This window comes from Mus caroli, unplaced genomic scaffold, assembly GCF_978045245.1.
Source record: "Mus caroli unplaced genomic scaffold, Mus_caroli_1 scaffold_2, whole genome shotgun sequence".
In the NCBI taxonomy this organism is placed as follows: Eukaryota; Metazoa; Chordata; class Mammalia; order Rodentia; family Muridae; genus Mus; species Mus caroli.
This window is the reverse complement of record NW_028227257.1, coordinates 118,295,220-118,318,781: the sequence shown is the minus strand read 5'-3', so window position 1 is coordinate 118,318,781 and position 23,562 is coordinate 118,295,220. Positions and strand designations below refer to the sequence as shown.

At 41.1% G+C, this 23,562-nt stretch overlaps 1 protein-coding gene across 1 annotated transcript in view; it reads right to left on the bottom strand.

Moving 5' to 3' along the window:
* Nucleotides 1-23,562, bottom strand: part of Dpp4 (dipeptidyl peptidase 4) — an 83,234-nt gene that overhangs the window by 42,216 nt on the left and 17,456 nt on the right. Inside the window, exons 3-10 of the mRNA XM_021152985.3 lie at nucleotides 15,682-15,777; nucleotides 15,045-15,136; nucleotides 13,786-13,854; nucleotides 7,924-7,976; nucleotides 7,744-7,816; nucleotides 6,836-6,956; nucleotides 2,587-2,747; nucleotides 958-1,070 (exon numbers count right to left, since the gene is read on the bottom strand). Coding sequence (XP_021008644.1) covers nucleotides 958-1,070; nucleotides 2,587-2,747; nucleotides 6,836-6,956; nucleotides 7,744-7,816; nucleotides 7,924-7,976; nucleotides 13,786-13,854; nucleotides 15,045-15,136; nucleotides 15,682-15,777 — 778 coding nt within the window. The remainder of the gene's footprint in view (nucleotides 1-957; nucleotides 1,071-2,586; nucleotides 2,748-6,835; nucleotides 6,957-7,743; nucleotides 7,817-7,923; nucleotides 7,977-13,785; nucleotides 13,855-15,044; nucleotides 15,137-15,681; nucleotides 15,778-23,562) is intronic.

Here is a 23,562-nt window from a genome sequence, read left to right as displayed (position 1 = left end):
AGCACATGATAGCTGCTACTTAAAACAAACCAGCATAAATAATAGAGTGAAATGAAGAGCTACATAGAAAATTACACATGCTCTGGTTTTTATAGGAAAAATTACCCAGGTCTTACAGAGCTTGTGAAGCAGGATTTCAACCATCTGAGATGATGTAAGCAAATTACATCTTGAGAGTTAACCAACTATTGGGGGTTCCCAAATGTGACCCACAGTTTCTCTGAATGTCTCTGGACCTTTGGGGAAGAATTATAGCTCATCCAAAATGAGAGTATTCAGTCCTTTTTTAAAATCATTTTTAAACCACTGTTGAGGTCCTAAAGCAAGTCCCAGATTTGGGAATTGTTTCCCAAGAGGCACTTAGGAGCTTCACAATAAAAATGTGTAGGCGTCAGACTAACAGGTCATAGCAGGGCCACCAACTGTGGTAGACACATTATGCTGTAGACAGCATATTGCCATGCCCAGAGAAGTCTGCATGGTTCTCAACCTGCACTACTGCTCTTCTCCCTCACTGGATTCTGCTTCTCCCTGTGATGCCTCTGAGATTCCAGAACATACCTTCTATAGAACTCTGGATTTCCTCTGCCTCTAGTAGCCCCATAAGGTATCCCACAGAGAGGTTCTACTCTAGCCTGGTGTGTTCTCACTGGAACACCCTGCCCAGCTACCTGCACCTTTGTCCTTTGGTTTTATTCATATTTATTGCCACCTGGTGTTTTAGACTGATACTTGTTTGTTCATCTGGTTATTGTCTGTTTCCTCCAGTGATGCCTGGCTGCCCTGTTCACTGTGCATACCCATCACAAGAACCACACCAATGGAAAGTCCCCAGACAAAAGAAAGAATCAACGATACAAGATGATGCTATGATTGATGTTGCCACCTGTGTCTGAAATGCTCTACCCAGGTAGCGGAAAGCGATCTACACCCAAGCACTCAGGTAGAGCATCTTACCCTCTTGCCACAGATGCAGGAGCAGGGATTTGGATGGGAGCCGCACTAGTGTCTGAGCTGAGAGAGTCTATATTTACAATAAAGAACTTTACAGTTGGATTCACAGCTCCTGCCTAGGGGGGGAAAAAAACCACAGAATTGATAATGATTAAAAAAACAGCCTCATCATTACATAAATTTAAGCTGTATTAAACTATCTGAATTATGGCTGTAGAATCATAACAATAGGATACCATCAAACAATTTAATAGAAATAAAATGAACATAAAGAAAATCCTTTATGTGTTCAGGTAAAAAAAAAAATTGTGTGTGCGTGTCTGTGTGCCTGTGTGTGTTTATAAAACATGAAGGTCCAAACACTCATATTTAAATCATGCATGTTTGCTTGCTCAGAATCTGTGTGCTTTGTGCCGGGAGTGGGGGTGGGGGGACAAATGTCTTTTTTTTTTTTTAAAAAAAAGCAACTCCATCATTTGCCAATATATTCAAATTCTATAGGACAAACATTTTGGTGGCTTCACTTGAATAGTATCAAAGACTTGGTCCACCAGGATAATAAGCCTGAGGCCAGAGCCAATTGTGCTGATGTAGTAGGTGTCACCTTCATGTCAAGTTCAGGCTAACCATGCTGGGGCTCAACAGTCAATATTACTGCAGAAGTCTCTAAGTCCTTTAAAAATGTACACATGCATCTTCTATTGACAGATTAGTTAGAAATAATATGATTTTTAGAGATTGTTTTATGGAGATTTTTCCCCCTCAGTTTCACTCATCAAAAAATAACATTCTCTGAAAACATATCTCCATATTTAATTTAGGATCTTTTTTCCTTTTAACTTCCTCTCCCTTCCTAAAATGGCAGATCTTCATAAGGCAAATTAAGTGAGTTGGTAAAAATAAAAACTCCTTTTTTTTCCAAATCATTTACGGCAGAAATACGTTGTTAGCTTTTCCTGTAGACGACGACGGCGACGACGCCGCCGCTGTGGCCGTTTTTGTTATGGTGCTGAAGAATTCCTGGCTCCCTTCTAAAGCCCTCTCCTGGCTTATACTGCTTGACAAAGATCCTTGATTTTAATACACACAGTGTGGATAGCAGGGAACAATCTTGAAACCCAGGATGCGGCACGACTGTCTCAAATGTAGGACGTGCAAAACTCACGTCAGTGCCAAACCTGTAACAGAGCCACTGAAACTCGTCATGCACTGTATCCTGTTAATTAGTAATACAATCTGATATATAACCAGGCTTTTCAACTTCAAATTCGGGCTCATTCCAACTTCTACAAATGAGATGAGCTCCTGATTCAATTACAGCCTCCCTTTGCCTTCATTCAAGCATTTCCTACCCCGCCCCTACCTCTTTCAAAATCATTTTCACCATCTTTTTCTGCTTGTCATTTCTTAGAGTTTTTGGAGAAATTACAAAACCTTAAATCACACTCTTTCCTGGGATAATAAAAATACTTTAAAATTGCCCAGATGCTGTTGACTTCAGCAAGAGAAATCACAGAAAGCTGTTGAAGAGAGACTGACAATATTTTCATTAGCAGGAAGGGATTAAATGCAACCATTCTCCCCCCACCCCCCATCGAATCGCAGAACCACAATCTGAGTGGGAGCACAGACCTTTGGGTATGGAATCCACACTGTCTTGGGGTACTGCAGTGACTCATCAGAATAGAAGGAGTATTCAATGAGCGGCACTCCTGTGTCGTTAAACTGGGCATAAGCTAGAAAAGTGTTGTTTGGAGACCACCACAGTGCAGAGTAGGCACCGAAGACTTCCTCTGAAAAAAAAAAAAGACATAAATTGTTCTGTTACAAGAAATCTGATAAATTGGCTTTGGCATTCAAAATATTGTTCTCATTAGCTTTAGTAATTATAGTAGAGTTCAACTAATGAACCGTTTCACATTTGCCGGGGTTCCAAAATCGAAGTAATACAAACGAATAAAAATAAAATCTTCAAGGATATATCTAGATTGTAAAAATAAGTCACCCATTGGACCATTTTAGAATATTTCAGTATGCAGTATTGGATATAAGCTCTATATTTTTTCTTTATCTTATAATCCTCTAAATTTATGCCTCAAAACATACTAAAAGTAAATTTCACACAGGAGGCTGGTTTTCCTTTCTAATTTTCAAACAGTCAACATGCCAGCGTATTCTCCCTGCCTGGGCTGAGTTTTCACTGAGTCCATGGGGTACTGGTGGGTGGTGCCTAGCTCTAGACTATCAAACCAATATGGTGCCCAAAGTTTAGTATTCTGGCACAAATAAGGTGTGGGAAGGATGCATTTCGAATGGAGAGAATTCCACAGACCCCTACAGAGAAACATTTCTTTTGCCCAGCCTAGAAATTCAAAGTTCCCTGCCTTAACCCCCTCCTCTGGTATACAGAGAAAGAAAATGAAAGGTAGACCCAATGGGGAGAAAGGCACGGCTTTCAAGTATATTGACGGGCTCCTTTTCAAGCTCTGACAGAGGCAGTTCTCACTAAGATTACCAGGGAACCTGTCCACAGGACACTTGATCTCAGGCTTCTAAAATACTCAGATCTGCCTTGTCAACAGTGGACTTAAGATGCAGATTGCAGTGGTGTGAGTCTGGACTCCCACGCATGTAGTTAAAATATTGGCCTCCAGCCTGTGACGAGACTAGGAAGTTGTGATTAGTTTATGATTTGGATCCTCTTGAAAGGAACTTGGGTCACTGGGATTGTGACCATGAAAGGGATGTTGGGACCCCAGGACCTTTCTTTTTGCTTCCTCATATCTGTGAAATAAAAAGCTCTTGTACAGCATGTCCTGATGCTAGAGACAAAGCAGTGTGGCCAAGTGGCCAAGTGAGGCAGAACCGAGTCTCTGACACCATGAGTCAAAAATAAATCTTCCCTCCTTTAAAATGTTTTCTTCTACTTTTCTTTTTACAGTGATCGAGAACTGATAAGCATGTAGGTAGACAGTGGAAAGCCCCAGTCTACATTTCATTTGATGGCGTTCCATAAGAACCAAAGCATCGACTCTAGGATCTTAAGCTTAGGAAATTATGTATGCTAATCAGATTTCAGATCATTAAAGGCTCTCTGCAACTGAGTGGAAAATACACTTACTTTTGTTTTAAATTATGTATCTGTGTGTATGTCAGTATGTGTAAACATGAGTGAAGGTGATCCAGAAGGCCAGAGGTGTTGGGTCCTGCTAGGACTAGAGTTACAAACAATGGTGTGGATGCTGGGAATAGAATTCAAGTTCTTTGCAAAAGTCACAAAGAGCCACTGGGTCATCTCTCCAGCTCTCCAAAACCAGATTTCAATAACAGCAATTGTGGTTGCAGAAATAAGAAGCAGAGCAGTAACATCATGTAACAATTATTTTTATGAGTCTCTGACATTTGATGAGACTAGTGTCATATGCCAGGGATTGATAGTGGTTGACATTAATTATTCCAGGCAGTCTTCATTATAACCCATTTTACAGGTGAACCAAACAGGACAGGGCTAAAAAGAATGTAAAGAAATTACCTTAAGTCACATGGCAAATAACTAGTAGAATCAAGAAGTAACCTGTCAGTTTGGAGAGTGTGCTTGGCATCTTACATCACACAGCTCATACCTGGCATCTTACATTACACAGCTCACACCTGGCATCTGACATCACAAAGCTCACACCTGGCATCTTACATCACACAGCTCACACCTGGCATCTGGCATCACACAGCTCACACCTGGCATCTTACATCACACAGCTCACACCTGGCATCTTACATCACACAGCTCACACCTGGCATCTTATATTACACAATTCACACTTGGCATGTTAGATTACACGGTTCACACCTGGCACCTTACATTACACGGCTCACACTTGACATCTTACATCACACAACTCACACCTGGCATCTTACATCACACAGCTCACACCTGGCATCTTACATCACACAGCTCACACCTGGCATCTTACATCACACAGCTCACACCTGGCATCTTACATCACACAGCTCACACCTGGCATCTTACATCACACAGCTCACACCTGGCATCTTACATCACACAGCTCACACCTGGCATCTTACATCACACAGCTCACACCTGGCATCTTACATCACACAGCTCACACCTGGCATCCACATTACATGGCTCACACTTGTCTCTTTTTCAGCAGTTTCATTTCAGAACACCTTTCCTTTGGTAGGACGGCCTGCTCTCACTTTGACTGCTTCAAACTTGAATTGGGTAGTTATATTTATGTCACACAACTTTATAAACCACATCCAATTTTGTCCACACAGACTCCCAAGTGAATCTACTCATAAACCATTTTGCAGAGAGGAAAACAGAGGTAAATTAAGTGAAAAGTTTTAGCCAGGAACTAGAACTCAGGCCTTCATACACTAATTCAAAACTTTTCATGCAGAGGTCCCTCATACTTGGGGTTCAGATCTCAAATTTTAGAATTTTGACTCACTGAGTCTTGCCTACAATACACTTGCAAGGATATATGCATATATGTATGTATGTACATATATATGATATATCATATGTATATGACACATACATTATATCACATACATATGATATATATGATATGCCATGTCATATACATATGATAATATATGTGTATATCTCATGTCACATACATATGATATGCAATTAGGATAAGGGTTTTTGTTTTTAAAATTACTTTCAAACACTGATAAGGGATATAGCTGGGGCCATGTTTCAGTTAGTACCTATTTCTTAGGCAGAGTGTATTACCTCTAACAATGTAGCTATTTCTCTCTAGGCAGAGAAGCCACATCCTTAGAGGAATGCCCTTTGCAAACAGTGAGGGTATTTTCCTGCACCCAGTCACTCAGATGTGAACATAACAAATGAAATTCCTTCAGTCACAGTTATGCAGAAGAGATAGCTTAAGTTGTTAAAGTTCTTATTGTAGTAAAAGCCAGCTGTTTTCAGGAAGAGCCACAGGTCTGAGAAGAGGCTATTTCTGCTTCATCTTGAAGGCCCTGGAAGACCCTCAATGTTGGGGTGCCCAGCATTTAAAGAACTTGCCATTTCATTGTTGGTTTAATCAAACACTTATGGAAATGGAAACTTGCCTTTCTCTTGACATTATCTCTGCTTGTTATCATGTCTTACCATTAAGTTAACTTGACTCGCCTAAGAATAAAAAATTAAGCAGGAAGCTAAGAAATAATAAGATGAAGAAAGGGTGAGTCTGTCTAACAAATATGAAGTACCCTTGTGAATTATTTGGGATAGCCTCAAATGCCTTTTATCTTGGCAACCAACACATAGAAAATGGTTTCCTAATAGCCCCTAAATCTCATTATCCTAAAAAGCCATAATATTCCCTTTTAACGGTTTGAGTATTGTTTTTTACTTATTTTTACTAAATTTTCCTAATCATCTTTGTTTTCTTTAAAAACAGGAAATCACAGTCTGTCCCAGGTTAGTTCAAATGAACACTACATATTCTTTCTAAAACAAGCGATTTCTTTTATCTCTCTTTTTAATATAGTGGAAGATTTCACTTTCCTTGGAAACTTCTGGGCTAGGTAGGCCTCCTTGGAGGAACATCTGATGCTAATCTGGATGCTGTCATGCCCTGGTAAAGCTAGAAAAGTGACACAGAAAGGCCCTTTGTGGTAGGAAACCAAAGACAAGCAGGGGACTGTGAGACAATGGGGGCAGAAGCTGCTTCAGGAACATAAGCGTTCTGTGTGACTGTGAGATCTAATAAAACAATCTCACGAAATGTTTGCGTACAAAGCTCATTTTGGGTCTTACTGACTGCCCCAGTTTTTAGCACCGCTATGTTGAAACATTCTTAAAAGCTATAGACTTTCTGGTTAAAGGTTTAGTTTTTACCTTCATAGACCCAGTCATTTATTCCATTATATATTACATTTTCTTCTCCTGTTGCTGTGATCCTATGACTAGGTAAATGTGGTTCAACTTTAACGTAAATATCATTCTTCCAGACATATGCCTAAAAAAGATGGAAAAACATATTAATATTAGTAATCATGTTACAATGTGTTTTATGGTGGGGTCTTAAAATACTATGCAAAGAAGATAACCATAGAGAATCTGTCTCACTAAGAACCTGTTCCTAAATTACAAGTATACAGTCAACCACCTCGAAATAATATAAAGTTTTTAATATGTTGAAACAAAGAGGCTTGCTGCTGTCACTATGGGGACAATGAAGTGTGTCTGTGTGTGAGACGACCTAGCCCATAGACCATCTACAGGTGTGTGTGTGTGTGTGTGTGTGTGTGTGTGTGTGTGTGTGTGTGTGTGTGTGTGTGTTTGATGACCTGACCCACAGATCATCTCCGCAGGATCATCTAGGCTTATGTTTCTTGTCTGGGACATTAGTAGGGGGAATGTAGTGCAACTGCAGAAAAACATTCCATCTTGTTATTTAAATTCTTTTGGGCTTCTAGCGTTCTTCTAGCACCATAAACAGGAGATACATCTATAGTGATTTTGAAGAGAGATTCAAAAACATTCAAGCACAGCAGATAAGGAGAACATAAGAGTTTTTAATAGGCATTCTCCCCAGTGAATAAGCAACAATAGAATCAATGTCTAGCACTTTTAATAATTCTACTTTGGGGGCTAATTAAATAGTGTTTGGAGTAATGACCCTATATTACTAATATAAAGAATGAAAGGGCTTTCAAAATGTGTACTTAATACTAGGGGCAGTATCATCTGCCTATGAAAGACTCTAGCCAATCTTTTTCTGACAGGAGGAGAAATGTACTAACCAACTTATGACCTTCTGGTGACCATGTGATCCACTGTGTATTATTTGGAATCTTCTCTTCTGTGATCAGCTGTCTATAGAAAATATAAGAGGATACATTTCCAAAACAATAACCCTGTGTGAGATATCCTTTAAAATTACATTTGAAAAGCCTAGCAGGCTTGATGGGGGAGTCACTGACCTTTTATTCACGTCATAAATGCTGTATGAAGCTGTGTAGGAATGTCTCCATTGCTGCAAAAGAAATCAGACATCTCAGTCTTCTGGGATTCCAATAGGCTGCCCATTTGCTCAAAGTGACAGGCATGCAAGAGGTCATTGAATAAGTTTCAAATTTCAACAGTACGGTCATTCCTTAAATTCTTAGAATTTTGGAATTGAAAACATATTTGAAATCATCCAGTAAAATGTCATGAAGAGTTTATTCTCTTTTGCATCACCTCCTTCAAGAACCTTTCAAAGGATTACTGTGGACCCAGGTGTCCGTTTTGATGTTGAGCGATATTATTGCTAGCACAGCACAGTACAACAAGGATGTCTGTTTTTTGGTTTTTGGTTTTTAAAAAAACTCGAAATTTCCCCTTTCACCCACATAGCTTCTAAAATATTTAGAATATTTCTTAGTTTGTCAGAGGTAGTGATGATGAGGAATACTTAATATAAATATCTACTGTTGGAATTTTTAAAGCTCTCTGAAAATATAGTTAAAAATTAATATATGTGTGTCTTCGGTGTTAAGCAACCAAGCAGTTGAAAATGAACAGCACACTAAATCCAAGGTAATGAAACAATCCACTAAAGACCAGTATGAAATAAAAAGCATATAATGGTGAAAATCAATGGTCAAATGCTGGCTCTGTCAGACACTCAAAACCGCTACATACTTAACGAATCAGAGAAATAAGAAATCAGTTTCAGAAATGAAAAGTGAGACAGACACTGCAGCAGACCTTTACAATCATTGAAAGGTTGAGAACCTTATGAACCTTAAAAGAATAAAATAAAATAAAACATAGAAACAAGGACATTTTCTTGAAATAGTCCTACAGCTAATAAACACATGGCATCAATGAGTAAGAGTAAAGAAAATTACAAAAGACTTGATCAGCAAATCCCTTAGTATTTAAAACCTACGGACAAATGATTACAGCAGCTTTACTCAGAACTGTCCAAACATGGCAGTGGCTGAGACAGCCTTCAATAATGGCTGAATGGATTGCCAGATTGTGATTGAGGATAGGATAGGATACCATTCAGAGTTTTTTAAAACTATCAAGCAGTCAGAAGGGTTACATACTGAAATTATTACATGGCTTCTTGGAAAAGGCAAAACTATGGAGACAATGGTGCTTGGCTGCAGGGAGGGAAGAACAAACTGAAGACAGGGTACTTCCCACGATAGGAACTCTCATCTCCAGAGCTTCTCAATGTATGTGCTGTACATTGCCACAATTCATGAATGACCCCAGTGCAAAACTGTAGATTTGAGTTAACAGTGTTTCAGTAGTTGTTCCTGCATTGTCACAGATTACCATTCTCAATATAGAATGTTTAATAGAGAAGACCCAGGAAAGGAAAGTGAGGGAATATGTAGGGACCTTTTGCTTACTTTCAGCAAACTAAGTCTGCTCCAAAACATACTATCTATCGGTTTTGAAATGCATTAGAGTTATGCCTTAGAAGGAGGAGTTCTGTGGTAGCACATTCCATTTCAATAGAGTAAGCAGTAACTGGAAATGATCCCTATATATTTCCATAGCATCATATGAATTAATAGAAAATACAGAGGGAAACATGCTAGACTTTAGGGAACTAAGGGAAAACAGAGAGGGAGAGATGTGATGTGTATGAGCATGCTCTCGAAGTTGTGAAAAACTGCTTCTATGTGTGTATGTGAATAAAATTAAAGATGCTTTTGAAATTCCTTTGGTGCACATTTGTATTCTCGAATAGTTGCATGGGTAAGAAAGCAAGTCTCCCTATTACTAAATAGCTGGAATTTAGTCCAAACAATGCAGGGCTGTTTCAGAAACCAAGCTACAATAAAATTCAAGCTTTGTCAGTAAGGAGGAAATTGGGTGCCGGGTAGTGAAACTGAGCCACAGTCAGGGCTCCTAACCTTACCTACTTATCACTTCTCAGCCTCCTACACCCTCATGTCAACAAGTATTTATTAAATTCCCATTTCTCGTGTGTCATACATTCCTTTTCTGGATCCTGGATTACTGAACACACTCCATGTTTGTTTCTTGGCAACCTCAAACATAATATTTTCCAAAGCCAAAAGGTGTGGTAGGATCTAGAAATACTAAGACTGAGATCATCTTGAGATCATGACAAAGCCTTCATGAGGTATAAAATAAAATAGATTTATCAATCACCTTAGTCTATAAGCACTGGTGCCCCCACTTGCCTCCACTGAAGGTCTTCTAACTAAACAGGGCTCATGGGAACATCCACTACAACACAGAAACCACAACAAAATGTACCAAGAGCTATGACGGAGGCAGGCAAGGAAAGCATGCAGTCCTATAGTAGCTCTAGAACATGAGGGAAACCTGTGGGAAAGAAGATTCTAGGGCTGAGTTCTTAGTGGATGATTGCCATGGAAAATGGGAGAGGAAACGCTATAAAATAAAAGCTGACATGCGAAGACAAGAAAGGTTTAAGATTACCATCTTAATGGGTAAGCTCTGCCGTCTCCCACCCTAAAAATGAAAGTCTCCACTCTATAAGGTCAGAGAACTTTGCTAACTTCCGTTTTCCATGTGAAGTGCTTCCAAGACCATCACACATAATCAGCATGCGACAGAGAACACAGTCGCATCTCCAGAGTGTGCAGCAGGGAGCAGAGATATTAGGAGAACATCCGTACCGGTGGCAGGATGCCTAGTCATTCGCCTGTGTGTTCAGTCACTCATTAGTTTTTATTTACAACTTAGAAATAGTGCTTGCAGATGTGATGGAACAGGATCTAAAGGACACTGGAAGAAGAAGATGCAATTAAATTAAGTTTTTCTCTGTTTTTGAAGGTGTTAATACTATTGTCCTCAAATTAGATACTCTCAGAAGTAAGAGAGAGAGACAGAGACAGAGAGAGACAGAGACAGAGAGACAGAGAGAGAGAGAAGATATAGTCCCTTGTTTGCAGCTACCTAACAATTTAGTGTTCTGCAACAAAGCATGCATGCACCTCTGTGGTCCAGTACAGTAGAGACTAAAATATAGGGAAACTGGCAAAAAAATATGGCAGGCAATAAATAAGCAAAGGACTACCAAAACAGCATAAATGTTAGGAAGAAAATGAAAGAAGGGAGTGAAGTGAGGGTTGTAGAATGACCAGAATGATGGGGAGCCAAGATAAAATGATCCAGGACAAGCCAGGAGAGAAGACAGAAACCAGAAAACACTGGGAAAGAAGGCTCCAGCAGAAGGAGAGAGCAAGTGCTTCGTTTGGCTCTTGGATGGGTGTGTGAGTGCCACTTGAGAAAACCAAAGAGCCATGTGACTTTGAAGTAGGGCAGGGAAGGGAAGTGTTCCTGAAACACGCTGAGTGTGGGACAGAGTGCTCTGTCAGCTCACAGACTGAGATCCTCACAGCAAAGGTTCTGCAGTGCCGTGAGATGCTGCTGCCTCATTCTGTGTAAGAGACGACCCTGGAGGGTCTAGTTTATCACAGGTGTAACTTAAGCTAAATTAGAATGTAAAGGAGATACACTGACTTCTCCCTGGACTGGATAGAAGGGTACAAAAAGCACATGAAATCGAGGATGACAACATGCACCCCTCGTTTTGATTATCTAGGGCTAGCCAGGGAGCTGCATCTAACACTGGACCACACCACATCTGTCAATACAGATGGAACAGTGAGCTGACCTGGTTCTCTCATACTGCTTCATACATGACTAGCTTTTAACACTCGCCACTGCCACCCACCAGTTTGCAGCCCCAGTTACTTGTTAGAATAATCTACACCAATAGAAAATTCTGATAACAGGTCAATCCCAGGAACTGGGATTGATTGGTGGCAAGATTAAAGCTGGGCACCAGGAATTTAATTTTTTTTTCCTCAAATTTGTTTTGGGGATGGAAATAAGAAGCTCCGAGTTACGTACACAAGTGCAATGACTGAGAAGAGCTGTGTAAAAGTGACACAGGCATCCGATGTGCTTAGAGTTGATGGATTTAGTACAATGAGGACATGAAGCCCACGTGACGGATCCAAGGTAAACACTATGACGGAGTGCCACCATTCTGAGGTGGCAAAGGGAAGACGGAGTGTTTGGCTTGGCCAGAGTCCAGCTGGGTTGGTCTATAGATAAGGTCACTCAACATTATTTATTCCAGGAGAAAAAAAAATCTGTCTTCCATATAGAGCATCTCTAGAGGGTTTCAGTCCTTCCAACCCATTTTAAAATTCTCTATACAGATAGGATGGATCCCAAGGGGAGGGTGGTCTCTGAATCCATCCCGTCCACAGACACCAAACCCCTACACTATTGCTCATGCCAAGATGTGCTTGCAGACAGGAGCCTGGTATGGCTGCCTTCTGAGAGACTCTGCCAGCCCCCAACTAAGGCAGATGCCAACCATTGGACTGAGCCCTGGGACCCCAGTGGGAGAGTTAGGGGAAAGACTGAAGGAGCTGAAGAGGATTGCAACCCCATAGGAAGAACAACAATAGTGATTAACTGGATACCGCCTCCCCACCCCCACCCCAGAGCTCTCAGAGACTAAACCACCAACTAGGGTTGGCTACATATGTAGCAGAGGATGGCCTTATCTGGCATCAGTGGGAGGGGAAGCTCTTGATCCTGTGGAAGCCTAATGCTCCAGAGAAGAGGGATGCTAGAGGGGTGAGGCAGGAGTGGGTGAGTGGGGAACACCCTCTTAGAGGCGAAGGGGAGGGAGGAGGGGATTGGGGGGTCATGGAGGGGAGCCTGGGAAGGGAGACAAAATTTGAAACACAAATAAATAAAATATTTTTTTTTAAAAATGTCTCTATAGAAAGTACCCAAGGAGCTGAAGGGGTTTGCAGACCCCTAGAAGGAACAACAATATGAACTAGCCAGTACCCCCAGAGCTCCCTGGGACTAAACCACCAATCAAAGAAAACATATGGTGGGACTCATGGCTCCAGCTGCATATGTAGCAAAGGATGGCCTAATCGGTCATCAGTGGGAGGAGAGTTCCTTGGTTCTGTGAAGGTTCTGTGCTCCAGTATAGGGGAATGCAAGGGTCAGGAAGGGGGAGTGGGTTGGTTGGTGAGCAGGAGTGGGATGGGGGTTGGGGAGGGGGAGCCGGTTTTTGGAGAAGAAATCAGGAAAGGGAAATATCTAATTAAAAAAAGTTAAAAAAAAAAGTATAGTTGACAGCTGCTGTCAACTCAAAAAATAAAATAAAAATAAAAATAATAAAAGCCCAGGTAAAATGCCTGGTGACCATTCTGATGTGCAATTTGATGATATCTTTTTTTAAAAAAATGTTTGAAAACTCTATGTTTCATAGGTGACTGGGAGACGCTGAATGATCTCAGTAGAGCCTTTGTGACTAGACCTAAGCTCCATTCAAGATTGGCTTGAGTAAGGTTGGGATGTAGTCTTTGGCTTTGTCCAGATTCTCTTCTGGAAGATGGGGATGACAACATCTTAAAAGCAAGTACTTAGTGAAGGTCATACTAATATAGATAGGCAGAGAAGAGGAAGACACAGGACTAGATCCTGTGTGTACAAGTCAGACACAAAGTTACTTTAAAGTTAGATCACAAACTCCTATGATAAATCTTATTAAGCTATGTCATTAATATTCCTAATGTATTAATTATGCCTTTTAGTACTTGAAATCATTCAAATATATTTCTTTAGCTACACGCAGTAAATTTGTCACGTATAAAAGGGAACATATATTTGATGCATACTGAAGGAATTTTTCTGTCAGTGGCATTATTAGATGTTATCTTTAAGTATGCATATACCTGAAGTCAGTTAAAAAATAACATATTTGCAGGGTTTTAAAATATCACATGAGACAGCATTTCCTTTACCTTCACGTAGTTGTATTCCAAGAGAACGAACAGTCGGTCAGGTGACACTGAATGATATCCAAAGCTTTCCTGTTGATCAAGTGATAGAAAGAAAACTGAATGGTTCAAATGGTTCTCGATCAATCAGGGGGTAGAGGGAACCCTACACATACAGAGTGTGCCTTAGGGATGGCCAGTTACAAAGAGATAGCACAGTCACCCACACAAATGACAGTGGTATGAGGTGGACAACCATGACTATTAGAAGGCCAGGGAGGGAAGGATCAGCTGAAGAGGGGTAGTTGAGGGACAGAGAGAACTCTGCCCACAGGAGGGGGACCATGGGCAGGGAGCCAGTATGGGAGAGAGTGTGCATATTTAGAATGTTTGAGGGTTGCCTGTAACCCTAATACAGCATGCCTGTGCCAACATGGTGGAACGTGGGAGGACATTAAATCCCCCAAACAGGTCATGAACTACAAACTAAGGGTTGTTTGTTTGTTTTGTTCATGAAGATGAAAGTACTGTGTCTATTCTAATTATTTATTTTTTTCCCAAGATACCCTGGTGACAAGTGGCTGAGACCAGAAAGAAAAGAGGCGGTGTTGTATCAGCCTGGTCTCTAGAATAGAAACAGAGACACAGAATGGAACTCTGTGAGACAGCTGACAGAAAGGGAAGGAAATCAATAGAAACCTGCATAGCTAATTATAGGGAAAGTGAAAGGTTGTAAAATTTCCAGATTAAGTGACTTGGAGAGCCAAGTGGTCATTTCAAAGATTGGAAATTGAGCCAGAAAAATATGATGGCTTGAGACACTAGGGCACTGGAGAGGAAAAAAAAATCTAGTTGAGTTTGGGAAGCTGAGCTGCATTGCATATGCCCACAGGAACTTTGGAGGAGATAGCAGGCTTTAGTTAGTGTTAATGCATGTATGAGAATCAAGGCTGTGAAGGACAAACACCAGAGCCATGGAATGGTGTGTGGTATGGGCGGGCAGGTGTGTGGTTTACCCAAGGAGAGCAGACAAAGAGAGGGAAGGGGCCAGAGAGTGAAGACAAAGCCAGAGGAACACTTACATTCAAACACACAGCTAGAGGAGGAATCATCAGAGGAGACTAAAAAGTAGCAAAGGCGGAGAAGATGGCAAGCAGAGAAAGATCCACTGGGCTGTGGGCCGCAGAGTCCAACAGGATGAGAAAGGAGTCCTCAGGATTGGAAAAGAAATGAAAACAGTCTCCATAACTCCATATGTGAACCAAGTGTGTGACAAAACCTACAAAGGTACTGTTCTCCAAGAAAATGGAGCTGTTTCCATGTTCAGCATTGAACAGCAATATGTTGTTCTCTTGTTTGTAGAGATATTCAAAATCTAAAGAGAGAAAATGGCCAGATCAGTACGACAAATTGCTATCAAACACATGTGTAAGCTAATTTAAAAAAAAAAAAAAAAGTTCGCACAGGGCACATAAACATGCTGTGTGCCAACAGAAACAAAGAACTTTGTACTAAACCCGTACTAGGCCCATCATTAATGCCAACCTTCCAACACACAGTTAACTCTTTATAGAATATAGCAAAGAAACCCTTCAGTTTCCTCCTATCTTCTCCTTTACACTACCCTCCCCATCACCCAAGACAGGGTTTCTCTGTGTAGCCCTGGCTATCCTGGGACTCATTCTCTAGACCAGACTGGCCTGAAAATCAAAGATCTGCCTGCCTCTGCTTCCTAATGCTAGGATTAAAGGTGTGTACCACCACCACCAGGCTCCCTTTTGTACTTCTAAGCAAGAAAGAATACTGCACAGAGTTTCAAAAGAAAGATTGTATCTTCTTACTGACCAAAACCCTTGCAACCAAAGCCCTCTAGAATGAATGCGAACCTAACATTCCCATCCAGTGAGACACGAGACTTACCTGAAACCCACCACAAAGAGTAGGACTTGACCCGAAAGGTACTCTTTAAATAGTCAGCTAGTGAATACGTTCTGCGGCTGTCAGCTGCCGCTTCATCTGTTGGTAGGGAAATAAAAAGAGGAAAATATTCAGTAGGGTAGAGTAGCTGAGTTTTGGATAAAATAATATACCTGTTCCCAAAAATGTTAAAATAAGCCTCACAGCATGCAAAATGTGTCTTGAAAGATTTCAGTCTAGTCAATGGAGTAAGAATTCCTTGAAGTGTTTAATATTATGGAAGCAAGTTTCACTGAGAATATCTAGATCAGCAATATTATCAGAAATGTAATCAGTGCATTTTCTAGCAGCCATAGTTGAAGACAAAGATAATTTAATTATATGGCATATTGTATTTAGCACAACATGTAAAAATATTATCATTTCAGCCTGTAACCAATATTTAAATGTTATTAACGAGAGTTTCCATAATCGGTTTTGTACTAATTCTTTAAAATCTGGTACCTAGATTTGACTTAGAGCTCATTTCATTTTAACTATGTTCATTTCATGGCGATAAGTACGTGAGACCAGTGAATGATATAGGAGATGGTGTAGGACCAGATCTGCCTTCTGCTGAGGCCTTCAGAACATCCCAAGTCCTGGTGTTCTTCAGAGACCTTTGGCGTATTCAGATCTTGGTTTCTATCACCATTCTTCACTATTCTACTTGGTAGAATCAGTGGAGCTCTATATTCTGCTAGTAGGGACTCAAATTCAAATCATTTTTTAAAAAGTTCCCCCCAGAGCAGTGGTGGCACATGTCTTTAAGCCCAGCATTCTAGAGGCAGAGGCAAGCAAATCTCTGAGTCTACAGAGTGAGTTCCAGGACAGCCAGGGCTACACAGAGAAAGTCTGTCTAAACAAAGGACCACAATAACAACTACAACAACAAAAACATGGTTTTTGTTATAGTGTATGTATGTATGTGTGTGTGTGTGTGCTTGCTTGAGAAAAACCACGCATGCCATTGAATATGAGTAGAAGTAAGAGTACACTTTGCAGGAACTGGTCCTCATCTTCCTTGCCTTCCTTTACACTGCATCTGTGATCTAACTCGGATCTTCTGGCTTGGTAGCAAGCACCTTCACCCACTGAACCATCTTGTTGGTCCCCAGAATCATTTTTTTTTATGATCTCTTTTATTTCCTTCCACTTCCGTATAAATAGGAACAAGTACCTGTTGATACTTGTTTTCTAGGTGTTGTGACTTCAAGTTCTCCATTGCTATCCCTCCTCCATACTACCAACAAAATGCCTTTCAGCCTGGTGAAGCTCCCTGCATTTCTTTGTTAGCTCCAGGAACATTTGAAAGTCTTTCTGTGGCACTAGCCGGCCTCCGTTGTCTGATACAGCATTCTCTTCTCAGCTCATGTCCACAGCCTCCAGATGCTGTCTCAGCCTGCCATGTGACCAGCGACTGAACACAGGCACCGCCCCTGCCTTTCCCACCTCTGCTCCTCATCCTCACCCATTTCCCTGTAAAAGCTTCACCTGCTTTTGTTCTCTGTCTCTTTCACTGTTTCATGATGGCTTCCATTCTGCCCTCCCTAATTTGCTCCTTATATCACTTTACGGCTTGTGTTGAGAGCTATTTTTAATTAAATTTATTCCTTAAAATTTTTATATATGTATACAGTGCACTCACCCCTGTCAACCCCTACTCTTCCCTACGGGTCCTCATTCCAAGTTCACATCTTTGTTTTGTGAGCCACTGCACTTAACGAGAGCCATCTAAGTGAGCATGACACTCTGTACTGCAGGCTGGTGGGTAAGCCAGCAGATGCACAGCTCAATATGACTCCCCTCTCTCAGAATCCACCGGTAGCCAGCATGGGTAGGGCCCCATGAGTTCCTTTCTCATCTATGAACTGACTGTTGACAGGGCCAGACTTGTGTAGGCAGCTTTTCTACTGTGAGTTCAAGCTTGAAATAGCTGTGTCACTGTATTATGCAACCCATCTCCCTATCTTCTGGCTCTTCGCAATGCTTCCTAGGCCTTCAAAGGATGGCATGGATATTGTGTTTAAGACTGAAGACTCAAAAAATTCCTTATTAGCATTTGAGCTGGTAGAAGTCCCTCAGTTCAGCACCATGGCACAGTTATTTGTTAAGGAGGGTAACTAAATTCTGTCTGATTCAAGACCCATTCCACACAAGGGAATTCATGTCTGATACTGTAAACTGGTAAAACCTCATAACTGAGGTGGTCTCAGACCCCACTGGATAAACATACTATTGTTGTTTAGCTAAACTGATGGAAACTGCCTTCTAGATATGTGTTCTTATACACATAGCCACGAATGCCACTCTTAGCCTTAACAAGGGAAGAATCTCTGTAAAGGGAACTATCTTCACTGTGAGAAGATCCTCTGTGTTCACTGTGCAGTCTTCTCAGCCAGGCCATGTGCTTTTTAAACAACAGGACTTGCTCAGTGAGATAATAGGATGGACACACACACACACACACACACACATGCACAGGCAGAGGTTTTATTACTTTTTTTGGCATCTTCATTCTATTTTTATTTTTTATTAGGTATTTTCTTCATTTACATTTCAAATGCTATTTCAAAAGTCCCCCATACCCCCTCTCACTCCCCTACCCACCCACTCCCGCTTCTTGGCCCTGGCATTCCCCTCTATTGGGGCATATAAAGTTTGCAAGACCAAGGGGCCTCTCTTCCCAATGATGGCCGACTAGGCCATCTTCTGATACATATGCAGCTAGAGACACGAGCTCTGGGGGTACTGGTTAGTTCATATTGTTGTTCCACCTATAGGGTTGCAGACCCCTTTAGCTCCTTGGGTACTTTCTCTAGCTCCTCCATTGGGGGCCCTGTGTTCCATCCAATAGCTGACTGTGAGCATTAACTTCTGTGTTTGCCAGGCAACAGCATAGCCTAACAAACACTTTGCCCCTTCTTAGAATTGGGAACAAAACATCCATGGAAGGAGTTACAGAGACAAATTTTGGAGCTGAGACGAAAGGGTGGACCATCTAGAGACTGCCACACCCGGGGATCCATCCCATAATCAGCCTCCAAATGCTGACACCATTGCATACGCCAGCAAGATTTTGCTGAAAGGACCCTGATATAGCTGTCTCTTGTGAGGTTTTATTACTTAATGTAAGATGTTATCACATAAGTATTACAAAAAAAATTTTCCTTTACACAAAGTAAAGTTACTCATTCGCCTCACCCCAGAGACAAATCACAAAGAGCCTAACGTCTTTCCCCCACACTCTCAAACATTTTCATGTGCATGGAAACACCTAACCACAGCACCAGCCACATCACAAGCATGTCAGTAAAAGCTGCCCTTTGTGCTACTCTTTTCAAAGCCCATGGGAAAGTAATTCTCTTATAGAAACTGTCCTTTCCAACGAAGTTTTTAACAGTAGTTCCTTTTGAGCTAACCTGATAATATCTGCCTATTGAACCTTCTGCTTCCATAGATAAAACTGCTACATTCTCCTTGTTAGCTCACAGACGTTGTTTAAACCAAGTGTGTTAGACAGGTTCAAGGGATGTACAAAGCCCACTGGCTTTTTAGTTCAACATTGTGTGTGTCCCTGTAAGCTGCTAAAATAATGAGTAGAAAGACAGAAAATGGGCAAAATCCACTTTTGAGTTTCCTTCAAACAAGAGCTAAGTATTGTGCTACTGAAAGTGTTTTGAAACTCCTACAGCAGAAAGAACAGCACAACTGGATTTGATCACTAATGCTATTGATTGTCCGTCCAGCTATTCTGTCCTACCTCAAATAGTTAAGAAGCAAGTTTTATTTGGTAAATACTACCGAGAACATACATTCAGCTACCAAGAGCTACTAGTCCACTAGCAGCAAAAAAAAAAAACACCCACAAATTTATAGAAATTGAAATATACTAACTATAGACAGTCACAATCTTATACTCTTCTGGCATAGAGTTGGTATGTACACATAAAAGTGAAGAAAGTATGCTTATGTAAATGCACACATGGGTATACAGTGGAAGAGACACCACCACCACATATGTTAGAACATATACCATTAGCTCTTGGTTTTGTAAGAGGCGAAAGGGATGAATCAAGGTAATAAATCACATAGCTCTATTTTACTTAAATTATATTGTATGGACATTTGTTTATCAATTAAATTCTAATAATTTTAATTGATAATTAATTAAAATTAGTAATTGAGTTCAAATTCCTTGGGATTACCTAGTATCCAGTGGGCTATTATTTCCTTCATGCTCCCTCTTAGCACCCCTCTGGCACTGCTCAGACTGTTTTCTCATCAGCACATAGCTTTTCTAAGCCCCTCATCTGTGCCTCACTCTAGCTCCCTTCAGCTTATGACATTCCTTGGGGATCTACATGCAGATCAAGGAAGATGACTCAGGGCGCCTCTACACCCGCAGGGCCTACAGCAGCCCTGCCTTGTGTAAGGTTCACTTAGGTGCTCAGGAAGCCAAATGCAAACTACTTTCTATCTGTTCACAACCAGTCCCAGAGTCTGGCCACACTAGAGCAAGTAGAACAACAACTACTCCCTGTGGGGTGTTGGTTTTTTTGTTGTTGTTGTTTTTTTGCTTTTTTTTTAGTTTTGTTTTTATCTTGCCGTTTGATACGCAGGACACATTGGAAGACAGTTTGGAAACATCTAGATAAGCGAGTTCTGTGAGATTCGAGTGCCAAGTCCAGGTTTTGACCTTTATCAGCTTCACAGTTTGCTGGCAAGGTACACCCTTCCTACTCTTACAGGACATGCTCATGTTCCTGTTTCTCCTTCCTCGTCTTCTTGCTCCTTGACAGGGCACTGCTGCAGCAACAGATGCAGGTCCTTGGCTGCTGCTATGGTTTTCGTGGTGCGACCCGGGACACGCCGTTCACTTGACTTATTGGTTTAAAGCCTTGTGCCAGCCAAGGAAAGCAGTTGATCATGTGGTACCCATCAGCTCGTAAACAAATGCAGTCTCTTGAATTTAGAAGCTTAGGGAAGACATTAGCTGTATTCTGCTTTATTTCCTCGGCTTAAAGAACTAGGATGAGCCATGTAAAAATGACATTTGTCAGTCATAAACATCAGAAGAGCAGCATTCAAAATGGTTCAGCCTAGTAATGAAGTCTCACCAAAGGCTATGGTATAATGAATCCTATCTTCAAGGTCAGAATTAATTATAAACCAATTGTAACCCCAGGATGATAAAATCAAAATGAGAGAGACTGCAGTCTTCCAGGGTAGTCTTGATTTTGACCAATGTCACCGTGTGTGTTAAGTATTTTTCAATAAAAAATATCTTCATTCATCATTAATGTTTTAACTCTTAAAGTCTGATTTGTAACATTTCTACTTTCCAAAGATAAACTCCTTTGGAAATTAAATAGCTAATGAAATACTTCTAGAAAGAAATATGTTTCTTAAGGCTCTCAAATGCATGAAGTTGTTTTTAAAAAAAAAAAAAACAGGAAAAAGAGGTATCTGGTTGTAGTTTGTGGATGCCATATGGCAACCAGTCAACATTCCACACTAATTCTTGTCTCTACAAAGAGGACAAAGAAATAAAACAGGTGTTACTGCAGAATTCACTCTTGTAAAATAGCAGTCTTGGCAGACAAAGAAAAAATATTCAGTAAGGAGGAAGTAACAATTAACGGACAGGCTTCACGGCCCCTGAGACTGGATCACACAGCCACTTCCTATCTCTGCCGAATCACAAAACACAAGAAGGGAGTCGCAGGTGGCTCTGAAAGCCAAGGGCCTAGTTTTGAGCACAGACTTGCCTATTGCATTTGTCTTTGGGGAACTACTGAATAACTTGCTATTGTTCAGATCTAATTCATTGCAGTAGTTTTAAGAGGTGCAGGGTTGGAGAGAGGTGATTAAGTCCTGGAGGTTTCTATTCTCAGGATTGAGTTAGCAACTTGTGAAATGGGTGGGGGCAATGAGCGTACCCCACCATGGACCACCATGTGAGGATGCTGCTGATAGAAGATGTCATCAGGGAAGCAATCTCTTACATAATGCTGAGCTAGCTGGTTTCTTGACCTTGGCTTTCCCAGGTTCTAGAACTATGAGAAATAACTTCCTGTCCCTTATAATTACCCAGCCTTAGATATTTTGTCCTAGCAGCATAAAATGGCCAACACAGAAATTGGTACCGGACGAGTAAAGAGTTGCTAAGCAACACTGGAAGTGGATAATGGATAGAGGCTGGCACTGTTTGGAAGCAACTGTCAAAATGTGCTTCATACCTTTTCTGTGAATGTAGCACTACAACCAACGTTAGTGAGGGGATCCAAGGAGTAGGACTCCAGAGAAAGGTTTAGTCTTCTTTGAAATTATCCCAAGTGATCATGTTAAGAATGGTGGGAGAGAAAAGGATGGCACAGACCGCACGCATGAAGTTCTATAGAGAAATGAGGACCATCTTTTTGAAGATTGGAGGAAAGGCCATCCTTTCTTAGAATGGCAAAGAACTTGTGTCTATGCTCTAAGGCTTTCTGGAAAGGACAATACAAGAGCTATGATCTTAACTTGGTGTAAGAAATTTCTGAACAAACTGATCACAGTATTCTGTTGGTACTCTTGATTGCCTAAAGTAAATTGTAAGAATAAAGACATGGACTACTGACAGAGTTGGCAATCAAAAGGCAAACAGAACTTAAATACTTAGAAAAATTTCAGTTTGACTAGGTCATAAAGATGAAATGGCATATTTGGAAATAATGCTAACGGTATGTGTTAGCATGTTAGCATTCTTTCTAGGCTCTGCCCAACAGTTATATAGCAACAGCCAGGTAGGCCTGGCTTACTATAGAAAAGGAACATTTTGGCCTGTCTTCTTTGCTCATTCTCACTGTTTTCTCTCTCTGACTCCTTGTTTCTTATCTCTCCTTCCCCCTCCTCCCTCTCTTTCTTCTCTCTCCCTCTCCCCTCCCCCTCTCCCCCTCTCCCCCTCCCCCATTTCTCTCTCCTTCTCTCCCTCTCTCTCCTCTCTCTCTCTTTCTATTCCCTTCTCAACCCCCTTCCCAGGCCCCCTAATAAACTCTAAAATATGGCTGGTACCTCAGGGGGGAGGGACACCTCAGCATGGGCCTGCTGAGGCACCTCCTCCTCTCACACCATACTGCATTCTACAAAACATATCTTTGGTTTTACAAAACATACAAATATGCACAAGTAATTATTTGATATGGAGGTCAATATATGAGGAGGGACCCTGAGGCTGTGTGCTCTGGGCTGTGTTATGGTGCTCCAGATGAATACCACAGCCTGGGTAAGACGTGAGTAGTGAAAGTTTAGCTGGCTGATAGTTCTAGAGACTGGAAAGTGCAGGATCATCAGTTCATGTCTTGTAGGAACCTTGCTGCTGAGTTATAGAAAGGCATAAGGTATCACGTGGCTACAAAGTCTGCACAAAATGGCAAGGGTGGGTGTAACTTGCTTTTATAATGTACCCACTCCTGCAAACACAACAATAGTCCACTCTCAGGAGTGGAGCCCTCATCGCCTCACATCTGTTGTTAGGCCCATGCCTAACACTTCTGCACTAAGAGTTAAAATCTCTACACATAATGTTCAGAGATCATAAACCATTGCATTACTCACAAAGAGACTAGAAGAATGACTTGAAATGCATGTTGGAGAGATATGGGCAAGTCAAGACAAGGAACCAAACCAAAATAGGAGCACTACATGCCCACAGGAACTCAGTATTCACTGCTTTGAATCTCAGAGTTGCCTTCAATCTATACTCCCTAAATTCTGGTGTAGTGTTCTTCTTTTTTCCCTATGTGTAGCTCTAGCAGGGCTAAAGGTTGTCTCAATGGCCATCAGTAACCTTGGAGATACAGC